The sequence below is a fragment of the Lissotriton vulgaris genome, chromosome 9 (genome assembly GCF_964263255.1).
Source record: "Lissotriton vulgaris chromosome 9, aLisVul1.2, whole genome shotgun sequence".
Lineage (NCBI taxonomy): Eukaryota > Metazoa > Chordata > Amphibia > Caudata > Salamandridae > Lissotriton > Lissotriton vulgaris.
The window spans coordinates 476,992,124-477,014,906 of record NC_141697.1 but is presented as its reverse complement, the minus strand read 5'-3'; the positions used below and the strand labels follow the sequence as shown (position 1 = coordinate 477,014,906).

The window sequence follows — 22,783 nt, the reverse complement described above, 5'->3', positions numbered from 1 at the left end:
TATACCTTTCAGTTTTACATGTCCTAGTTGCGAAATACTCTTACATTTATATTTTACTACAGCAAGGTCTAACTTTCCCACAGGTTAGCATTGGAGCTGCCTTGGAACATGTTATAAGTGTAACTGCCAATTGAGAAAATATAGGAAGTGTACGTTTGGTGTTGCTAGAATTACAATTTAAAAATACATCTTTTAATGAAGTTGGTTTAACCGCATCGCTGCGGCGGCTTTTCCCGCTGTGCGCGGCAAATTCGAAATTACCGCGTTACGTGACGAGCTGGCCTTGTCATCCGCGCAGGACAGGTAAGCGCGATGACGAGCCCAGCTCGTCAATAGCCTCGAAGGGGTTAAGTTGCAGGTCTGAAATTGCCCCTTTTAGAAAGGTGGCATTTTCTTACTTCTGGGTTGGGTGACCGCTGGACTTTGTGCATTCCCTCTAGATAGTCACAAAGAGAGCTCAGGTGTGCCACTCACATACTGATGGCCCATCACCAGGCTGATGGGTCTTCCTGAGCTAGACTGAGAGGGAGCAGCTGACACGTGCACCTGTGCCTGTCCTCACACATAGGGTTGCATGCACCCGCTATAGTGAGTCTGAAGTCAGTGTGGGAAAGGGCAGGGTCTTGTGTATGTCAACAACCTTTCTTTGACGCCTCCCTACTTCAAAGGTCAAAATGGATGTAAGTACTGGACCTTTTCCACCATATACTATGAACACTTCTGGAACTGAGGGTATTCTACCAAGAAGAAGAGCTATTGTGCTGCCAGGAGGGACTGCCACATTGCTGCTTGCTTTGCTGTGTTGGCCTGCTTCTTGCCTTGGTGTGAGGGGACATGACTTGACTCTCTACAGCATGCATCTCTAAAGGTTCTCCAAAAGCTTGTTGGGCTTACCTCCTGTTTCTCAAGTCTCAGGGATATCAAAGACTTCACCTGCACCTTACTACCAGCACCTGTGCTCCTCTGCTGTGAGTCCTGCTCTGCCAAGTGGTGCCAAATCCAGTCCTTGTCCCCTGGATGTTAGTGTTTGGTGCTGCAATCCAAGAGACTTACAACACAGCCCTGACTTTGTCAATGCAGTGCCTTCACATCACTGCTGCTGCACTAGTCTCAGACACCTCCCAGTACTCCAATGCATTCCCGGCCATGCAAGGCTTTGCACCAACATATCGCCTACAGCCCAGTGGTTCAACATCGACACATTGGCCCGATGCACAGTGCTCTTGAGCTCAACACATCAACGACGTTGTAGAAACGTGGAGGCAGCACCAGTTAGAAAATAACTTGCAGAGGCATCTAGTTGTATCAAAATTTCTTTTATTGTTCTTTTTTCAAAAGTGCACAAGACAGCCAACGCGTTTCGCTCCCATCTCGGGAGCTTCTTCAGGGCAGAGTAAAAGTCAAGGTCTGGATTGAATATTCCAGAAACTGCAGGGCAGTGTGACGTTCGGTTGAACTTCAGATGAATCAAAATGATCAACAGAAGGGTTCGATTTGTAGTCAATGGGGCGTGTCACCGGATATGGATTTATGTCGATATAATACGAAAAACGGTACCAATCACAGTGATATATAAATGGTGGCAAACTGTAGTCGATTTTGTTTAGCTGGTAACTCGTGAAAGTACTTCAGTCACCAGGTGTAAGGATGTATATCAAGTAGTTATAGAAAAGAAGTTTCTGGTGCGTAATCCGATGTTGATGCCCCAAACGGGATAAGCAGACCTTAATAAGCTGCCAAGGAACCTCGTTCTGAAGGCTAAAGGTAGCCGGTGTTGTCCTACGAATCGGGACGCCAGACGTTCCACCATTTATATAGCACTTTGATTGGTACCGTTTTTCGTATTATATCGGCATAAATCCATATCCGGTGATACACCCTATTGACTACAAATCGAACCCTTCTGTTGATAATTTTGATTCATCTGAAGTTCATACGAACGTCACACTGCCCTGCAGTTTCTGGAATATTCAATCCAGACCTTGACTTTAACTCTGCCCTGACGAAGCTTGAGGTTCCGTGACAATTGTAAGTGGTGTTTCCGACTCGCACGAATATGGTCGAGTCTGGTATCTATGAACCGCAAATGACGGGTTTAGTGGGTATACGCGTTTTCGCTGTGCTAGCCTAAACCGTTTGTTTGTTTCGTGGGTTTCTTCATCTAAACCCACGGGTTCCATCTTAGATACGGCATCCATTTTGCTTCTTGCCCTCAAGTAGCCAGCGAACGGACGCTGTCCGCTTCGCGACCCTGGGATTCCCAAACTCTTGCGGAAGACACGTGTTCCTTTGAAGGTGCCTTTATGATGAGGGGGATGACACTGTAAGGCAGATGGCCCCGCTCGAGGCTCATCTTGCCGTGCCGGTCTATTGTCTTAGTTGTGCATTCATTAGGCACGTCCCTTTGATGCCTGCAACTCGTGTTTCTTGATACCAACCCTTTTACACCCTCTTCGATCTGTTCACTGTCCTCGTTTTCCTCTGCACCTGTTTTTGTCTCTTCCTTGATTCGTTTACTGCCGAACGGAATGTACTAATGGTGGGAAGATGTACTTTTACAGTTGGGAACTGCCAAATGCTACTGTAATTATGTTCCGGGCCCTGAATACATGAAAGCGACCCCTTATGATCTTTACGATGGGAACCAGGTTGTAATTCTTTGTGCACCATGTTATCCTATGCCCAAAACCTGTATAAAAAGAGCGATCCACAGATACAATTTGAAGCAGATTCCTCGAACTTGCACATGTTGTACTTCCTGTGACTTCTGTGTTCCCTGCAGTAATAAACCTCGAATCTTTGACGCCGAAGGAAGTGTCCCGTGTCTCTGTCATTTGTACGCTGGAACAGGTTACCCACGAAGGTTTTAGGTGTTATCCCTGGCACCGCTGGGTTTTAGGAAGACCCAGTCCTTCAGTTGGCGACCAACGTGGGGCTGCATCAGTGGTACCGGTCCAAAGCCCGACGATCGTGAGGAACTTCGTGTGAAATCTCCGAGGGAAGGTACACCCCGCTTCATCGATCCTGTTGTCGAAACAAGTGGCCCGACGACTTTTCCCGCGAAGATCCCCGCCTCCTGACGGCTGTGACGGACTGCTGCCCTGACTGTAGACCTGTTTTGGCGCCTGGCGTAGACCTTGGTACAGCAAGATGATTGACGGGCCTTCCTGGTGACGCCATTGATCTTTGAGTTAAGTATTTGTGGGTCGCTCCCAGAGTCCTTTGTTGTGGGTGCTTAGTTGTTGCATGGTTCCATTGCATTTGTGGTTCTTGGTATTTTGTTCTTTGTTGTGATATTTGACGTCTGCAGTCGCCAAAAACCGAGGGTTTTTGCTCTTTGCAGGGACATTGTAATCCTATAACCCTTGACGTTTGTGAAACTCGGCTAGTGTGCACGATGCCTGGCCGTAGTACTTTGTTCAGTTGCTTTAGAGGTTGTGGTGCGGATTCCCGACTGGAGGACTCGTGTCCGATACCTCCGGTTGGAACTCCTACTTACGAATTGTATAGCCAACACGGCTTGGGTCCAATTGCATTCAATGAGTGTTGGGTTCGTTACACTAAAAAAGACGGTGTCCTTAGTTGGCCACCTCATGGTAGTTTTGAGGCCCCGATTTTAGATAATCTTGAAGCTAACTTGTTCCGAAGAAAAGCAACGCCGGCCATGTTTGATTCCTTTCGGTTGTGGCGTAAAGAAGCCAAGCAGAAAGAAATCAAGCAGCTTAAACGTAATAAGAGAGAAGGAATTGTTACCACGGTAAGAAATGCAGAGCAGTTCCAGCGAGATAAGGAGGAAAAGGAAAAGGAAGTTTTCGATAGATTGCAGCGTATGACTGTGGATAAGTGTTACCCCGCTTTACCGACGGGTACGGACACGACAGAGGAGGTAGTAGAGGACCCTTTGTTGTCCTATCTCTTGAAGTCACCACCTCCGTATGCACAGGGTACCGCAGTTCCTGTGGTTCCCCCTGTCCCTGTTCCTCAACCTGTTCCTGTTCCTGTTCCCCATCCTGTTCCTGCTCCCTTACCTGCTCCTGTCCCTACTGCTCCCCCGCTTGTGCTTCCTCATACTCCTGTTCCCACTACTTCTACTGTTTTGGTTACTCCTGCTGTCCCTTCTGTTCCTGACACTTCTCTTGTTACCCCGTTGAGTTACTCTTCTACCCCATCTGCTCGACGTCGTGTCCCTTCTGTTGCTGCTAACTTCTTTACTTCTCTTGGACCGATTCTTGAGTCAGCTGGTTCTGATGCTCCCCAAAGACGAAGTCAGCTTCCTGGTGGTAAGGAACGTGACTCGCTATATAATATGGCGATGAGTTGGATTAGATACCCCCTTAGGAATCCTCCGCGTGTGGTGCTTGATACGTTCTCTCAATTCAACGAACCGACACAGAGGTTCGTGTTTGAGGAAATGTGCAAGCTTTTACGTGATCAAATATCAGCCGATGCGACTGATGATGTATTGGCTGCTCTAACTAATCTTCAGTTTCAGTTTGCGAGCGGAATAATGGTGGGTAGCAATGTTCGACGTGCTGTCGAGCAGTTGCTATCTTTTCATCCTTCTATAATGCCTCGGGCATTGTTTTTAGAAGACATTGAGGAACCGCCAGCAGCGCCTGGTCAGTATCCCATGCGCGAAGTTCCACCGGTGTGGATGCCTGGCGATCCTACTGCTAATCCCATTATTCCGCCATATTTCCAGAGAGTGTGGATACATCTTCCGTGGAAACGGTCGGAAGTTTTGCAGGTTAAGCAGACTTTGCCCGACCCTCGCAAAAATCCTGCAGGGTACTATAAAGAATTGTCGCAGCTAGTGGATGCAACGATAATGAATCTTGCCGACATCGATATGCTATTCGGCAATGTTGTACCACAACCGGTATGGGCAAAGATTTGTCAGGAAGACCATGCGGCAGAATTAGGTGGTGACTGGCCTGCACTTCTTGCTGCGGATGCCTTGCAAGTCGGTGGGGCTAAACCCGAACAGCTGATTTCTAATCTCCCTCAGAGAATAATAACTCTTATGAAAACGTTTATGCCAGCTATGAAGGTGAATTGGGACAAGTTGTCTGCTTGTAAACAAAAGAAGGATGAGAGTGTCTCTGATTTCTTTACAAGATTTGAGGAGGCATTCATTGATCATAGTGGTCAAGATATGGGTACCGAGGGTGGTCAGAGATTGTTTGTGGACAAGTTTGTGTCGAATTTGTTGCCGGACCTAAGCAACAAATTAAGGAATTCAGAAAGTGCGTGGGCCGTTTCCACTTCTGCTCAAATATTGGCTACGGCCCAATATTATGAGAATAGAGAGAAAGAGGAAAATGATCGCGCCGATAAAAAGACGAAAGAACTCAAAACGAAAGTGTTGCTGCAACAGGCGTATCCTCCACGTTCGAATCAGAATGACTCGCAACAGCGGAATCGATCGCAGTCTCAGTCGAATAGGCCGCAATCACGAAATGACTCCTCTTCGCAGAGATCTACGTTGGGGTACAATCAGTGTGCCTATTGTAGGGGAGAGGGTCATTTGAAATTCGATTGTCCAGTTTTGCGTGATCGAAATAGTGTTAATTCATCTAGAGGAGGTCGTAGTGGTCCTCAACAGGCCTCTCGTGGTAGAGGTCGCAGTGCTCAAAATGATCGTTCAAATAATTCTTCTGATTCTAATAATTGTTTCGATCAGCGTGGATCGTCGCAAGGAAGATCTGCGCAGTACAATGCAGACGATTATTACGTTGATCAGGGCACTGACGATGGTAATTACTAGGACAGCCATAGACAAGGAGAGGGAGTAGTATCAGTTCCGGTTGATCAGAGAGGGCCTTATTTATTTATTTATTTATTTATTTACGTCGCAGTTGCCACCTCGGGCGTCGTTGAGCCTTTTCTGTTGGACACTGGTGCAGCGAAAAGTTCCATCATGCATTCGAAACTCCCTGGCGCACCTTTGTCTGGCTTAACAAATGTTTCCGTTGGATTCTCTGGCGCCCCTGTTAGCAATCCGGTTTCGCGCCCTTTGCCCCTTGCAATTGGGCCTCGTGCGCTGAAAGCTCCTTTGATTTTGACAACTCGTTGTGGTGAAAATCTTTTGGGCCTGGATTTGCTGAAACGTCTGTATGCGACTTTGTATTGTTCTCCTGCGGGAGTGAAGCTTACATTGGGTGAGAAAGTTGTCTCTCCTATGTACTTGTCCATTGACAAGCTTCCACCGGAATTGAGTTCTCTTCCTGCATCTTTGTGGGCAGCAGGTCCCAATGACATGGGCCTGCTTGACATCTCCCCTTATGTTGTTCACTTGAAATCTAATGTGCGTTTGCCACGTATTCCCCAGTATCGTATCTCCCTTGATGGCGAGCGAGCACTGTTAGCGATCATCTACGATTTGATTGAGAAAGATGTTATCGAGGAGGCTCGGGGAAACGTGTGCAATAGCCCTGTGTTGCCCATTCTGAAATGCACTGATCCATCAAAGCCTCCTGTTTATCGTTTTGTCATCGATTTACGGGAGGTGAATAAAATTGTGATTCCTCAGTTCCCTGTGGTGCCCGACATAACGGCTCTACTGACTCTGATTCCAGCCTCTGCATCTTGGTTCACAGTGATCGATCTGAAGAATGCTTTCTTCAGCATTCCGATTGCTGAGGAGAGTAGGGACCTTTTCGGTTTCTCTCTTGGTGGCCGCAGCTTTAGGTTTAAACGCGCTCCTCAGGGCTACTGTGAGAGTCCATCGATATACAGCTAAGCCTTGAAGAGTCAACTTGATGCGTTTGTGTTGCCGGCCGGTGCGGCCTTGATCCAATATGTCGATGACTTATTGGTGGCTGCGGACACTCAGGACATTTGCAAAATTGCTACGGTGTCGTTGTTGCAGCATCTCTGTGACTTACATCACAAGGTGTCACCTTCTAAACTGCAATATTGTTGCCAAGAAGTGACCTATCTAGGTCACTTATTGTCAAAGGAGGGAAGAAGGTTGACCCGAGAGAGAATTGCAGCGATTGCTCGAATGACTGTGCCAACAACTCAGAGAGATGTGCGTGCCTTTTTAGGTATCACGTCATACTGCAGGCAATGGATCCCAAATTTTTCATTGCTAGCGAAACCATTGGTGGCTCTTACGTGCAAGGATGTTCCAACTCCTTTACCATGGACGGAAGAATGTCAGAAAAGTTTTTCTGAACTACGTGACGCGTTGTGTTCGGCCCCTGTGTTAGGTACCCCTGACTACAGTAAGCCGTTTACACTATACGTTCACGAGAGGGAAGGTTGCGCGTTGAGTGTCTTGACGCAACAATTTGGTGGTAAGCAGCGTCCATGTGCATATTTTTCCTCGACCTTGGACCCAGTAGCTAGAGCATTGCCGAGTTGTTTGAGAGCAACGGCGGCAGCTGCGGTGTCCATCCAACAATCTGCAGGATTGGTCATGGATAATATGCTTACGGTGATGGTTCCGCATGCAGTTGACACTCTCTTGAACCGTACGAAAACCCAACACCTGACGAGTGCAAGGTTGTCTGGGTATGAGTTGACGCTTTTGGCGAGTCACATTCAAATAAAACGCTGTAATGTCCTGAACCCGGCGACCTTGTTGCCAATCAGTATGGAATCAGACGAAGTAGCACCTCATGACTGCTACTTACGAACTGAGGAGGAAACAAAAGGTCGTGTGGATCTGAAAAATACTCCATTGGAAGACCCCGATGGTACCCTGTATGTGGATGGGTCGTGTTTTAAGTTGCCGAATGGTGATGTGACGACTGCGTATGCTGTGGTGACATTGAGTACGGTTGTGGAGACTGCGAGACTGAATCAGAATTCTGCACAGGCGGCAGAGCTGATTGCCTTGACTAGAGCGTGCGTGTTGTCGAAAGGGAAACGGGTGAATGTGTTTACGGACAGCCAGTATGCATTTGGTGTTGCTCATAGCTTCGGACGTTTGTGGAGAGAGAGAGGTTTTATGACGTCGCATGGTACAAAGATTCAGCATGGACAGCTTGTGAATGATCTTTTGGATGCACTTACATTGCCTGAGCAGGTGGCGATTATTAAATGTAGTGCACACCGTAAGGTGACGGATGATGTTGGTCGTGGCAATGCGTTCGCTGATGAGATTGCTAAAGAGACTGCCAGGAACCTTAGCACTAAAATGTATGTGACGAGTTCGGTAAGGTGGCCTGCAGAAACTGGTATGTGTGAGGACACTATTGAGAGTGTGAAAGCGATTCAGAACGAGGCCACTAAATCTGAAAAGACGAAGTGGAAAGAGAGTACGGGAAAATTGGATGCGAATGGCTGTTGGATCGATTTGTCGGAGAATAAGAGGTGGATGTTGCCGGATGCGTATGTGCTAGCTGTTGTGACGATGGCACACGGCTTGGCACATATTAGTGCGAAAGGTATCTGCAAGTTGTTGTCCCCTGTATGGAAAAATGATGGTATTACTAAGTGTGCTGAGAGATTGGTTAAGAATTGTATGATATGTATGATGTACAATCCTGGTAAGGGGACTCTTACACCCCCTGGCCATTTTGCCCCTCCGTCATGTCCCTTTGAGGTGATTCAGCTAGACTTCATCCATATGGAGCGATGCAATAATCTAAAGTACGTTTTAGTTGTGGTTTGCGCATTCTCCCGATGGATTGAAGCCTACCCTCTTAAAGACAACACTGCTCTGTCCACTGCAAAACTCCTACTGAAGGAATACTTTCCTCGGTATGGAATGCCACGGATTGTATGGTCCGATAACAGAAGTGAGTTTGTGGGGAGTGTGATGAAGAATGTGTGTAAGGGCCTTGGAATTACACAGAAATTCCACAGCGCCAATCATCCCCAGTCAGCAGGTTTGGTTGAAGGGTACAATGGCACCCTTAAATTGAAACTAGCGAATATTCAGGCTACGACTGGTCTCTCGTGGCCTGACTCTTTGCCCTTAGCTCTTCTGTCAACCAGGGCGACTGTGCACTCCCGAGTAGGGCTCAGTCCCTATGAGATTGTGTTCGGCCGCCCTGCCAATGTTTGGGGGGTCCCTAGACCCAGTGTGTTCTCTGATCTTGAATATCCAATGTTGATCGATTATCTTCATGATCTGACTGCTAAACTGAGGTTAATTCACCAACAGGTCTTTGAAGCACTGCCGACGCAGACGGAGGGTCCAGGCCACCAGCTCCAGCCCGGAGACTGGGTGGTGACGAGGAATTTTGGCCGAAAACGCAACCTTGAGCCTCGTTTCACCGGACCCTACCAGGTGCTCCTTGCCACGAGGACTGCTGTTCTTTTGGAGGGGCGTAAGAATTGGGTACACGCCACCCATACCAAAAAGGTACCTATACCTTTACCAGCGGACTCGTGGGTGAGGAAGGGCATCGCCTCGTCTGAAGTTGAAACTGTACCGAACTTTGTTCCATTCAGCGACGCTCAGCCTGTCGGAGATACCTCAGTGCAGCAGAACGATATTGTTGAACATTTGTCATCACAGAACTCAAGATCTGAACAATTGGCTGGTCAACACAACTCTGTGTCATCATCGGACTAACTGTTTGACGAACAGACTCGTCCTGGGAGAAGCCGATATTTTCTGCGCTCCAACACCAGAGACTAATAAACAAATATCTTTGCTTTCTCCCCTGACATCCACGTTACCCCATTGCCACTATCCAGTCTGAACACACTTGCATAATTGTGATTTTGTAAATTTTGAGTCTCTTTCCACCTATGTGTTTTTGCTTCCACAGCTAGGAGGTTTTTTATATATTGTTGATTAAAAAATACCTTACATCCGGGTGGACCGTAGGGCCGCGAGGGTACTTCCTTCTGGTTAGTAGGTCTTGACACTAGGTCAGAGACCGTCGATTCCTAGGAACTCCTGGGGATTGACTACTGCTACACAGAACGAAGTGCGTCAAGAACGTTGCGGACGGTCTTAGAGGATGGCTTTCTCGAAGCTGTCGGAATTGGAAAAGGCTCAGGCTCAAAGATTCGAATTGCATGGAATTGCACGTACAAAATGCTTCATGTTTCAGGTGTTCCTTCTATTCCTAACTGTTTCTTCGTTATTGGTGGGTGGGGTGTATTACATGATACAGTCATTGTTGCCTTCTGCCTCACCTACCCCTTCCTCTGAACCTAAACTTACCTCCACTGTCTCTCCTCATTCCTTCCACATCTTACCCCAACACGAGCAGGTTAGACGTGCGGAATTCATGAACAATTCCTTCGTTCAGCTCCTTCATCAGCATCAGTTGGTGATGAATACTACCAATTGTTGGGTGTGTGGGTTAATGCCACATACCACCGATAAGGGAATTCCGTACTTGGTCCTTCCTTATAGTTCCCAGGGTTCAGCTCGAGCATTTCAAACAATGTTTCGAAGCGCACTAGATTCTTACCCCAATCGAGAGCCACGTTCTCCACACTTTGGTACCGGTCCGTACCATAAGCCTTTGGCAATAGCGATTGCTGATTTAGATAGGGATATCTATGAACCATCGCTCATCCCAGAGGAAGAGGTGCGAGCCTATAGGGATCTGAGTGAGGTTGAGTATAGTGCGCTCGTGGGCGAAAGACAGCTCAAAAGTTCATCTCCAATATGGATCGTACCCCACCTTGGTAATTTCTGTCTAAAAGGTCGTGGCCGAAGCCCAAGAGCTCACCTTGTGGAGAGTGCTTGCTCTGAGATGTATGTTTTACCAATGCTCTCTTCCCCTGTTCTCCTGACTGCCAAGGGTACGTACTTTGTCTGTTACGATAGTGCATATACATGGTTGCCCCTTGACTTCGCAGGCACCTGTTACATTGCAAACTTGTTGCCACCGACTTTTACAGTCGCCTCCGATTATCACAAGACCAGAGTAGTGAGGGGCGTGATTAGCAAAGAGGACACTGCCGGTCAAGAGGCAGGAGACTTTTTCAAGGGTTTCTTGCCGTTTTGGGGGCCTATGATCAATAGTAGGAACCTGAGACAGTTGACTCGAGTGGTGGAATCGACAGCTAACATCACTGCCAGTGCCCTTGGTAATATCACAGCAGAGCTTCAGGCGGATAGGCTTATGACGTTACAAAATCGTATGGTTTTAGACGTCGTCTTAGCAGATCGAGGTGGAGTATGTAAGGTGATCCATTCGAGTTGTTGTATATTCATGCCAGACAACGCTCCGACTGTCTATCAAGCCATCTCGAAGTTGCATAAGATCTCTGAGTCCATACACGTGGACGTAGGGGATTGGACGCTACTCGGGTGGTTTTGGGGCCTAATGTCGACTTGGGGTTGGAAGATTCTGATGATCATTGGGGTTGTTGTAGCATTTCTGTTCACGTGTTGTCTTTGTGTGCAGTGTGGTCCTGCCTTATGTGGCCTCTGTGCTACGACGTGTATAAGACAGCTGCCTGTTACCAAAGGAGCTCTGATGGATAGAATTATGCTGCAACGGCATCAAGATGGTCTGATGAATATCGAGATCGATTTTGATTCCGATTAGTGCTTGCCTACATGAGGGCAAAAGGAGCGTCTGAGGTTCCGTGACAATTGTAAGTGGTGTTTCCGACTCGCACGAATATGGTCGAGTCTGGTATCTATGAACCGCAAATGACGGGATTAGTGGGTGTACGCGTTTTCGCTGTGCTAGCCTAAACCGTTTGTTTGTTTCGTGGGTTTCTTCATCTGAACCCACAGGTTCCATCTTAGATACGGCATCCATTTTGTTTCTTGCCCTCAAGTAGCCAGCGAACGGACGCTGTCCGCTTCGCGACCCTGGGATTCCCAAACTCTTGCGGAAGACACGTGTTCCTTTGAAGGTGCCTTTATGATGAGGGGATGACACTGTAAGGCAGATGGCCCCGCTCGAGGCTCATCTTGCCGTGCCGGTCTATTGTCTTAGTTGTGCATTCATTAGGCACGTCCCTTTGATGCCTGCAACTCGTGTTTCTTGATACCACCCCTTTTACACCCTCTTCGATCTGTTCACTGTCCTCGTTTTCCTCTGCACCTGTTTTTGTCTCTTCCTTGATTCGTTTACTGCCGAACGGAATGTACTAATGGTGGGAAGATGTACTTTTACAGTTGGGAACTGCCAAATGCTACTGTAATTATGTTCCGGGCCCTGAATACATGAAAGCGACCCCTTATGATCTTTACGATGGGAACCAGGTTGTAATTCTTTGTGCACCATGTTATCCTATGCCCAAAACCTGTATAAAAAGAGCGATCCACAGATACAATTTGAAGCAGACTCCTCGAACTTGCACATGTTGTACTTCCTGTGACTTCTGTGTTCCCTGCAGTAATAAACCTCGAATCTTTGACGCCGAAGGAAGTGTCCCGTGTCTCTGTCATTTGTACGCCGGAACAGGTTACCCACGAAGGTTTTAGGTGTTATCCCTGGCACCGCTGGGTTTTAGGAAGACCCAGTCCTTCAAGCTCCCGGGGTGGGAGCGAAACGCGTTGGCTGTCTTGTGCACTTTTGAAAAAAGAACAATAAAAGAAATGTTGATACAACTAGATGCCTCTGCAAGTTACTTTCTAACTGGTGCTGCCTCCAGGTTTCTACAAGTTGTTATCTGGAAATCCAGTGGGACCGAAACACAGCTGGTCTTGGAGGTTGTACAGCACAGAACTTTTAACACTGTTTGGGACTACTGAAGTTTGAGGTGCTTATTGCTTGGTCCGCTGTGGTGATCTTTTTGTTGACATCAATGACGTTGATCGACTTCAGAAATGATGCATCATCTTTGACAGCAACGCATCCCCTCCTTTAGTCAATGCATCAACTTTCAGCAGGTCTGTGAGACTCCTGTATTCAGCCCATGCTCCCTCACGATCAAACAGAACTTTTGGATTGGCCCAGGACAAGCGTGAACAGATAGCCTCAATTGGAGATATTGATGTCAAGGCACTGCTTTTTTTAATCTAATCTTGCTAAATTTGCATCTTGACATGTGTGTTGGATTTTTATCGTTCTGGTCTTCTTTTGCTCAGATAATTATTGGCTATTTGTCTAAACTAGTGTGGAGTACTTCTGTGGTTCTTTCACTCTGTGTTGTGCACAAACACTTTACATATTGCCTCTTTAGTTTTGCCTGACTGCTCTGTGCCCATCTATCAGAAGGTGAGCACAGGTAAACATTTAGTGTGTCCTAGCACTTACCCTGACTCATTGATGGCATTTACTCTTTCTATGTGTGCTGCAGAATGAGGGAAAAACAAGGAGAAATACAAGTATTTCTCCTCATTGCAGTCAGACTCATTCACAGGTTTACAAAAAGTTGTAAATCTAGGAATGTGTCAGATTCCATGGATGTTGCTTGGGAACACCCACAACAATGCCCATGTAATGCCACTTTCATGCAGAGTAATGCTTGAAAGAGGCCCATATTTACATGGCAATGAAAAGTCATTCAGGGTGACTTTACGTGGCCTTGTAACTATGGGCAAGCCTATTGCGTCACTGGTGCATCAAAAAAAGTGAGTCACCGGCAGCGTAATGGGCTTGTAAATGAGGCCCAAAAGCTAATCACAGTCCTGATCTTGTAAAATGTGTACATCCAAGAACATGAATCCATGTACACTGTGCTGTGCATTATTGACAATAGGCATCAACAAAAGAAACACTTAAACTGTATGAAGTTTATTTTTACATAAAAATGTACAACATGATGCAAAATTCTGAAAACTTCACATTGTAATCCTTCTCTCTAGGAAGAAAGCGTTTAATTTGTCCATTTTTCCACTGGAAACTTCTACGTGGCAATGAAAGAAATTGTGAAAGTTCCCAGGTTTTGTATGATACCAAAAATATTTACATAGGTATGAACCTTCCTAAGAATAATAAGTTATGCATTTATTTTGGAGGCCTTTTTCCAATACAAAGTTCAGTATAAGATATTTGTACACAACATCTACAGCTCAAATTGCAAATGGATCCAAGTTACCATACAAACATGGTTGGTTGAGTGGTTCTGGTAGAAGAGGTTAACGTTGACGTTGAGTCATGCCATGATTGTGTCTTAAATAGTGGTTCATTGATCTTAAAATGGACATATAGAGAGAGATGTATTAGCGCTTGTAGTTTTTGCAAGGCACAAGCTTAAGTTGCCGGCAGATCTCGCAGCATCCAGACAATGGCTGGAGTGACGTACGGTGACTAGTGACCAGGTCCCTCGTCAATTGCAGTTGCCCTTATGTACACGCTCCTATGGACATTCAGAGCACAGATACCTCTCCACCTCCAGTGGTTCTGTCAGTCATGACTTATGAGCGTCATGTTCCAATAAATCTCAAAATGGTCGGTGACTTGGTCTCTTTCAGTGCTATCTGCTCCACCTCTGCCACGCCATCAAGTCACTGAGCTGTCAAACACGAGTCCCTCTTTTCATGCTCCTTCGATGGGCTGCTAGAAGAGCCAGCGTTTATGGGCTTCCTGTGCTCTCTCAGGGTGTGAGCATTCAGCATCTCCAGCAACAAGTCGTAGACTGGTACAACATTTTTACACCTCATGCTGAGGAGATGTTCCATCCCTTTGTTGCTGTGAATAGAAACAAAGAAGTGTGTGATTTCTCTCTGATTTCATTTAGGAAGTCACAGAAGACAAGCAGTTATTTTCATCTGTTAGGAGGTATAATGTAATTGCATGTAAAGCTAGTCTAATGTTGAAACAGTTTCCCATATTACTTCATACGAGCTGTTGTTTAGATTCACCGAACACAAGCATTGGAAACATCCTTAACAACGCGGGCATTACCCCGCGCTGCTATAACGACGCTGCCTTTACAACGAAGTCGTTACGACGACTTGCACTGGAGGGCGCTATTGTATAGGGAATAGTTAATTTTCTATTCCAACACCTTCCCTACTGTAACGTGGGCTGGAGTTGGAAAAGAAAATTAAACTATTCCACTATCCAGCCCTTACAGCACAAGTCATTGTAACGACTTGCGTTGTAAAAACAGCGTTGTAACGGCACGCGGTGTAAAAGCCTGCGTTGTAATGCCATACATCCACAAGCATACAACGGTCTAGTTTTAATCTGCTGATATAAGTAAACTGGATGTGTGCTTGCATGGGTTAGCACATTAAAGCAGATCTAGAGGCATATTTATCAGAGTTTTGCGTCACCCTTGCTCCACACAAGGGGACTTAAGGTCACACAAAATCGAAACGAGATTTATGAAGCGATGCTAGGCCACCTTGCGGCTCTGAGTGGAGTGACTTGATGAATCTAGAGTAACGCAGTAGGAGCCAGTGTCCGGGCAAAGTGGTGGGGCCGGGGGATGGGGGACCGAAGGGGACGGACAAACAAATAAAAAAATTTTTTAAAACTTACCTGCCGCATTGCCGGTCTTCAGCTCCTCTATGGCTCCAGTCCACGGCAGGCACAGGCTCCCAGACTACCCTGGGGGTAATCCTGACAATGCGTTCATGCTGCACAGCATAAGAGCTGTGTCAGGATTGGCCTGAGCACCCTCATTTTGCATCCCAGTGAGACTGGAAGCCTGTGCCTGCTATCTCAAACCCAGCATAACAGCTCGGGTTGGAGACAGATTCAGTGCGCATGCCGGTTTGGCCGTCCTGAGACGGCCGGCCAAACCTGCATGCACACTGAAGCTAGTGAGTGCAACCACTCCCCTCAGTGCCTGTCATCCCCCTGGCCCTTCCCCAAAGACTCAGCCAAGAAACAAAATAAAACGATAATAAACCCAGGATTATTATTGTTTTCTTTTTTTTAGGCTGCTGTCAGGGGGGCGACGCTCCTCCCCCATAGCATTGGCGCCACTGCTGGAGTAACATAAGGCAGCACAAATCACTGCTTTGTTTTACTCTGCACCAGGAAGGCATGCCATGGGTGGAGTGTGGGTGTTCTCAAGCCTTCACCCCTGGATTCAGACATATTTCCAGAGTTACCCATTGTGGTAGACCTGGGAATGCAGACTGGGTAGATTAGGCACGGCGCACAGCGATGGGTGTCAGGGGAGGGTTAAGTGTGGGTTGAAAAAGGTGATCAGTTTAAGGTGCTCCTGCAGGTGACGTAACTGTTCAGGTGCGTCCTAGAGGATTAAGGGGTTGAGTGCGCTACTGAGGTGTAGGCGCATCCCTGCGATGGGCACACTTGTGTGGTGCTGTGTGTGGAACACAGCAAATTCCAGATATAGTTCAAATAAAGTTCAAATGAATTTGGAGTTTCAAGATTTATTTAACGTTTTCTATAGAAATGTGCTTCATATTTCTTTCATATGCGTCGTCAGACAATTGATTTTAACAACATCAAAGATTGAGATAGCTCCAATGCATTTCGGACGGAAAGTCCTTTTTCAAGGAGCACTGCAACAAAGAATATACAAAAAATGCGAATCAGTACAAATGGTTGTGCACAGCAAAGTGATAGAGGTTACGCTGGTGTCTAGGTGAATAGATCTCATGCATCCCTAGAGAAGGATAAGAATAGTGAGAAGCGAGGAAAGTCACACCAGGGTTTGAAAGGTGAATCGGGATGTGGTCGGCTCGAAAAAGACGTGTATACGGATCGGTGATGTGGGGAATAACGGAGTGGTCGGAGTTAAAGATAGGAATGCGAGGTGATGTGCCCGGAGGTTAGAGGAAAGTGAAAAGGCGGTGTGCCCAAGTTGCGGAGAAAAGTGAAACAAGTACAAAAGTGAATTCAAACTGCTCGGGGAAATACGAGGCTTACGTGAACATCTTCAGTGTTCAAGTGGATCCTAAAAGGAAAGAATTGTGATCTGGCATAAGCTAAAGACGCGGAAAAGTAAAAGGAATCCAGTGCGGGTGGTGAGATTAAAGGAAGCCTTACTTGATCTGACGGTTGGGCATGGAGTGTACGAGTCGGGTTCCGTGTGTGAGAAACTCCGCGGAGTGAATGCGGAGTTTGGGAAAAAGTGGTGGTAGTAGAAGAGGGACTGCTGGGGAAAAGGAAACTAGCGCGGCCATCTTGAAGAGGGGAAGAAGGCGAGGTGAAAGAGGTGGAATGTCAAGAAAGTGAAAGAACAAACATGAACAAAAATGAACGAAGTAACAATCAGCAAAACAGAATTAGGATGCATCAATAAACGCCCGCTATTGGCATCATAAGTAGCAGCTCAGTTCAGTGCGGTCATTGAGACCGAATGGTTTCTGCGATTGCAATCTGTATATCCATGCTGTTTCTCTTTGCAGAAGAGTCTTATTGTTGTCTCTCCCTTCAGTTTTAGGGACAATTTCAAGGACCATATACTTAAGTTGGGCCACGCTGTGGTTGGCCTCGTTGAAGTGGATGGCAACATTAGATTTGGTGTTTTTAGTCCGTATGTTGGACTTGTGTTTGTTCAACCGAGTCTTAATTTTTCTGCTGGTCTTGCCCACGTAGGTTTTGCCACATGGGCACTTGAGGAGATAGATTAAGTTAGAGGAGTCGCATGTAGCGTCCACGTTTAGTTTGAGGTTGAACCCTCTCATGGGGTGGTTGAGGGTGTTACCTTTAATGGTATTATTGCAGTTGCTGCAATGATGGCAGGGACGTGTACCAGTGTGGATGGTTGGAGTGGATTGGATTGTTCTCTTAGACAGAATTTCTTTGAGGTTCATTGGTCGGGTGTAGGCAAAGATAGGGGGTTCCTTAAAAAGGTCCCCGAAATCCGGTTCAGATGATAGGATACGCCAGTGTTTCAGTATAATTTTTTTGTTGTAGTTCTTGCTTGAGGTAGAGTATCTTGAGACGAGTACCATTCTCTGGTTGTCTGTTTTGGGTGTGCTCCGTAGAGCTTCTATCCATGAGGTTGCAGAGGTTCGGTCAATGGCCTCCTTGAGAATAGCGTCTGGGTAACCTCTGTTGCGGAATCTTGTTGCCATGGATGAGATTTGATTAGTTCTGGTGTCTGGGTCAGAGACAATGCGGGTTACTCTTAGCATTTGGCTGTAAGGCAAGTGTCTTTTTAATGAATTCTGGTGGAAGCTGCTGTAAAGTAGGGCATTATTACAGTCCGTGGTTTTGCGAAATAAGTCTGTCTGATTCCATGAGGGGATATCTTAATGAGGACATCAAGGAATGCTATCTCCTGGTGGTTGATATTCCAAGTAAAGTCTATACGGTCGTCTTTGGAATTGAGATCTGTTAGAGCAAGTTCTAAATTCTCTTCGGAGTCCATCCAAATGAAGAACAGATCGTCGATGTAACGAACATATAGTTTGAGGTTGTCCATCCAATTCCTGTTCTTATAAATGTGGTTAAGTTCAAAATTGCCCATGTACAGATTGGCGTACGTGGGAGCCGCACAATTGCCCATAGCCATTCCGGACATTTGCAGATACCATTTCTCTTCGTGTTTGAAATAACTATGGTATAGGGTATATACCATGAGTTCAAGAATGAAAGGTTTCAAAGAATCGCTGATTTCAGATTGAAGTAAGGCATGTTCCACAGCGTTTATTCCTCCTTCGTGAGGGATCGAGGTGTATAAACTCCTTACGTCGGCTGTGCATAAGATTAATTTCTCATTTTCAAGAACTTGTATGGTGGACAGTTTGTTCAGGAACTCCGTGGTGTGTTTGATATAGCTTGGTAGACCTGAAACGGTGGGTTGCAGGTATCGGTCTATGAATTTCCCAGTAGGCTCGTGGATGGAGCCTCTGGTGGAGACAATTGGACGGAATGGGGGATCCATCAAATTCTTGTGTATTTTGGGCAGCATGGTGATAGATGGGCTCCTAGGATGTTCTGTGGGCAGGTATTTTCTTGTTCTGTCATCGATGACTCCATCTGCTGCAGCTTTGTCAATAATGGTGAGTAGTTCTGTTTTATACTCGTTGGTAGGGTTACCATCAAGTGGGAGGTAAACGTTTGGGTCCGTGACATGTTCTGTCGTTCTCTGATTGTACAAATCCGTGTTGAGGATGACAAGGGCACCCCCCTTGTCGGCTTTCAGGCATTTGATGGAGGGATTCCTGGCGATGTTCTTTAAGGTGTCCATGTCTTTGTTTGTCATGTTCTTGCGAGTCCTCTTACGGAAATTGATTTTAGAGATATCCTGTTTCACGAGGGTTTCAAAAGTATCAATGCTTTTGTGACTTACAGAAGGCACAAAAGTGCTGGAAGGTCGTAAACCCATTAGCTGGTCAGGTTTTGGGTCTATAGGAGGGTCTAAAATGTTTTCAAAGAAGTGCCTTAGTCTTAATTTTCTTGTGAGTTTGAACGTGCTCACGTCTAATTCAAGTAGGTTGGTATCGCTGGTGGGAGCGAATGACATGCCTTTTTGGAGCATTCTCGTTTCATGATCAGTAAGATGGACATTTGAAATGTTAATTACTAGCGATTCTTCCTGGTCTTCTGTTTGACCTTCAAGGGTTGTTGGGTGTCTGCGTTGTCTTTTTCCTGCCCTTTTGCCCCGTCTGGGTCTGCGATTTTGTCTGGGCCTCCCTCTAAAAAAGGCTCGGTGGTGGTTAAATCGATGTTACGTGTCGAAGGTGTTGCACTGGGTGGAGGGATGGATGTCGGTGCTCCTGTCGGAGTTCTCTTGGGTGGACGGTTGGTACTGTCACTCCCTGATGAAGAAGTGTCGGTGTTGGGGTTGAAGGGTTTGTTCCTGCGCCGTTGAGCGTAGACGTCCGCCCACGTATACACCTCTCCTAGTTTGTAATCCAAGGTGTCCCGACGGAATTTCCGTAGCTTGCGCTCATTAATTTCTTTTGTGTGTCTATCCAATTGTACTTTGATATCTTGAAGTGTGGCGGTTAATTCTTCCGGGGTGATTAGTTCCTTTAACTCACTCTCAATGGTAGTAATTTCATGTGATAGTTCAGACAAGATACCTGATAATTCCTCGACTATTAGTAGTATCAAATCGAGACTGCACTTGTTGAGGATGGCGTTCCATCTCTCAATAAATGTCTTCGAGTTCTTACATAGGGACGGTTTCAGGGCGATCCGTAGGCCACGGGGAATGCGGAGTACCTTGTGGTACTTGATCAGAGTATTAGCATGTAGTTTTTGATTAATGCGGCGTCTTGAAAGATACAAGAGTTGCTTTCACCTCGCCTTCTTCCCCTCTTCAAGATGGCCGCGCTAGTTTCCTTTTCCCCAGCAGTCCCTCTTCTACTACCACCACTTTTTCCCAAACTCTGCATTCACTCCGCGGAGTTTCTCACACACGGAACCCGACTCGTACACTCCATGCCCAACCGTCAGATCAAGTAAGGCTTCCTTTAATCTCACCACCCACACTGGATTCCTTTTACTTTTCCGCGTCTTTAGCTTATGCCAGATCACAATTCTTTCCTTTTAGGATCCACTTGAACACTGAAGATGTTCACATAAGCCTCGTATTTCCCCGAGCAGTTTGAATTAACTTTTGTACTTGTTTCACTTTTCTCCGCAACTTGGGCACACCGCCTTTTCACTTTCCTCTAACCTCCGGGCACATCACCTCGCATTTCTATCTTTAACTCCGACCACTCCGTTATTCCCCACTTCACCGATCAGTATACACGTCTTTTTCGAGCCGACCACATCCCGATTCACCTTTCAAACCCTGGTGTGACTTTCCTCGCTTCTCACTATTCTTATCCTTCTCTAGGGATGCATGAGATCTATTCACCTAGACACCAGCGTAACCTCTATCACTTTGCTGTGCACAACCATTTGTACTGATTCGCATTTTTTTTATATTCTTTGTTGCAGTGCTCCTTGAAAAAGGACTTTCCGTCCGAAATGCATTGGAGCTATCTCAATCTTTGATGTTGTTAAAATCAATTGTCTGACGACGCATATGAAAGAAATATGAAGCACATTTCTATAGAAAACGTTAAATAAATCTTGAAACTCCAAATTCATTTGAACTATATCTGGAATTTGCTGTGTTCCACACACAGCACCACACAAGTGTGCCCATCGCAGGGATGCGCCTACACCTCAGTAGCGCACTCAACCCCTTAATCCTCTAGGACGCACCTGAACAGTTACGTCACCTGCAGGAGCACCTTAAACTGATCACCTTTTTCAACCCACACTTAACCCTCCCCTGACACCCATCGCTGTGCGCCGTGCCTAATCTACCCAGTCTGCTTGTACCCTACACTGTTCTTGTGGCTGGCAGCACGCAACTCTTCAACATGCAATACGAAGAAATCTCCAAATCGACGGAAGCTCGAGCTGAAACCCAAGCTTTTGACACTGATGCAACAGAGAGAATATACGCACTTATCAATGAAGATCTCACCCAGACTACAACCAGCAGAACGAAGGAACAATGCATCAAGCAACTCTTATATCTTTCAAGACGCCGCATTAATCAAAAACTACATGCTAATACTCTGATCAAGTACCACAAGGTACTCCGCATTCCCCGTGGCCTACGGATCGCCCTGAAACCGTCCCTATGTAAGAACTCGAAGACATTTATTGAGAGATGGAACGCCATCCTCAACAAGTGCAGTCTCGATTTGATACTACTAATAGTCGAGGAATTATCAGGTATCTTGTCTGAACTATCACATGAAATTACTACCATTGAGAGTGAGTTAAAGGAACTAATCACCCCGGAAGAATTAACCGCCACACTTCAAGATATCAACGTACAATTGGATAGACACACAAAAGAAATTAATGAGCGCAAGCTACGGAAATTCCGTCGGGACACCTTGGATTACAAACTAGGAGAGGTGTATACGTGGGCGGACGTCTACGCTCAACGGCGCAGGAACAAACCCTTCAACCCCAACACCGACACTTCTTCATCAGGGAGTGACAGTACCTACCGTCCACCCAAGAGAACTCCGACAGGAGCACCGACATCCATCCCTCCACCCAGTGCAACACCTTCGACACGTAACATCGATTTAACCACCACCGAGCCTTTTTTAGAGGGAGGCCCAGACAAAATCGCAGACCCAGACGGGGCAAAAGGGCAGGAAAAAGACAACGCAGACACCCAACAACCCTTGAAGGTCAAACAGAAGACCAGGAAGAATCGCTAGTAATTAACATTTCAAATGTCCATCTTACTGATCATGAAACGAGAATTCTCCAAAAAGGCATGTCATTCGTTCCCACCAGCGATACCAACCTACTTGAATTAGACGTGAGCACGTTCAAACTCACAAGAAAATTAAGACTAAGGCACTTCTTTGAAAACATTTTAGACCCTCCTATAGACCCAAAACCTGACCAGCTAATGGGTTTACGACCTTCCAGCACTTTTGTGCCTTCTGTAAGTCACAAAAGCATTGATACTTTTGAAACCCTCGTGAAACAGGATATCTCTAAAATCAATTTCCGTAAGAGGACTCGCAAGAACATGACAAACAAAGACATGGACACCTTAAAGAACATCGCCAGGAATCCCTCCATCAAATGCCTGAAAGCCGACAAGGGGGGTGCCCTTGTCATCCTCAACACGGATTTGTACAATCAGAGAACGACAGAACATGTCACGGACCCAAACGTTTACCTCCCACTTGATGGTAACCCTACCAACGAGTATAAAACAGAACTACTCACCATTATTGACAAAGCTGCAGCAGATGGAGTCATCGATGACAGAACAAGAAAATACCTGCCCACAGAACATCCTAGGAGCCCATCTATCACCATGCTGCCCAAAATACACAAGAATTTGATGGATCCCCCATTCCGTCCAATTGTCTCCACCAGAGGCTCCATCCACGAGCCTACTGGGAAATTCATAGACCGATACCTGCAACCCACCGTTTCAGGTCTACCAAGCTATATCAAACACACCACGGAGTTCCTGAACAAACTGTCCACCATACAAGTTCTTGAAAATGAGAAATTAATCTTATGCACAGCCG

General features: G+C 46.3%; 1 protein-coding gene across 1 annotated transcript in view; it reads right to left on the bottom strand.

Annotated features, from left to right (window-relative positions):
• Positions 1–13,598: 13,598 nt before the first annotated feature.
• ESR2 (estrogen receptor 2) overlaps positions 13,599–22,783 on the bottom strand; it is an 826,997-nt gene continuing 817,812 nt past the window's right edge. Inside the window, exon 9 of the mRNA XM_086936664.1 lies at positions 13,599–14,516. Coding sequence (XP_086792790.1) covers positions 14,333–14,516 — 184 coding nt within the window. The 3' untranslated portion in view covers positions 13,599–14,332. The remainder of the gene's footprint in view (positions 14,517–22,783) is intronic.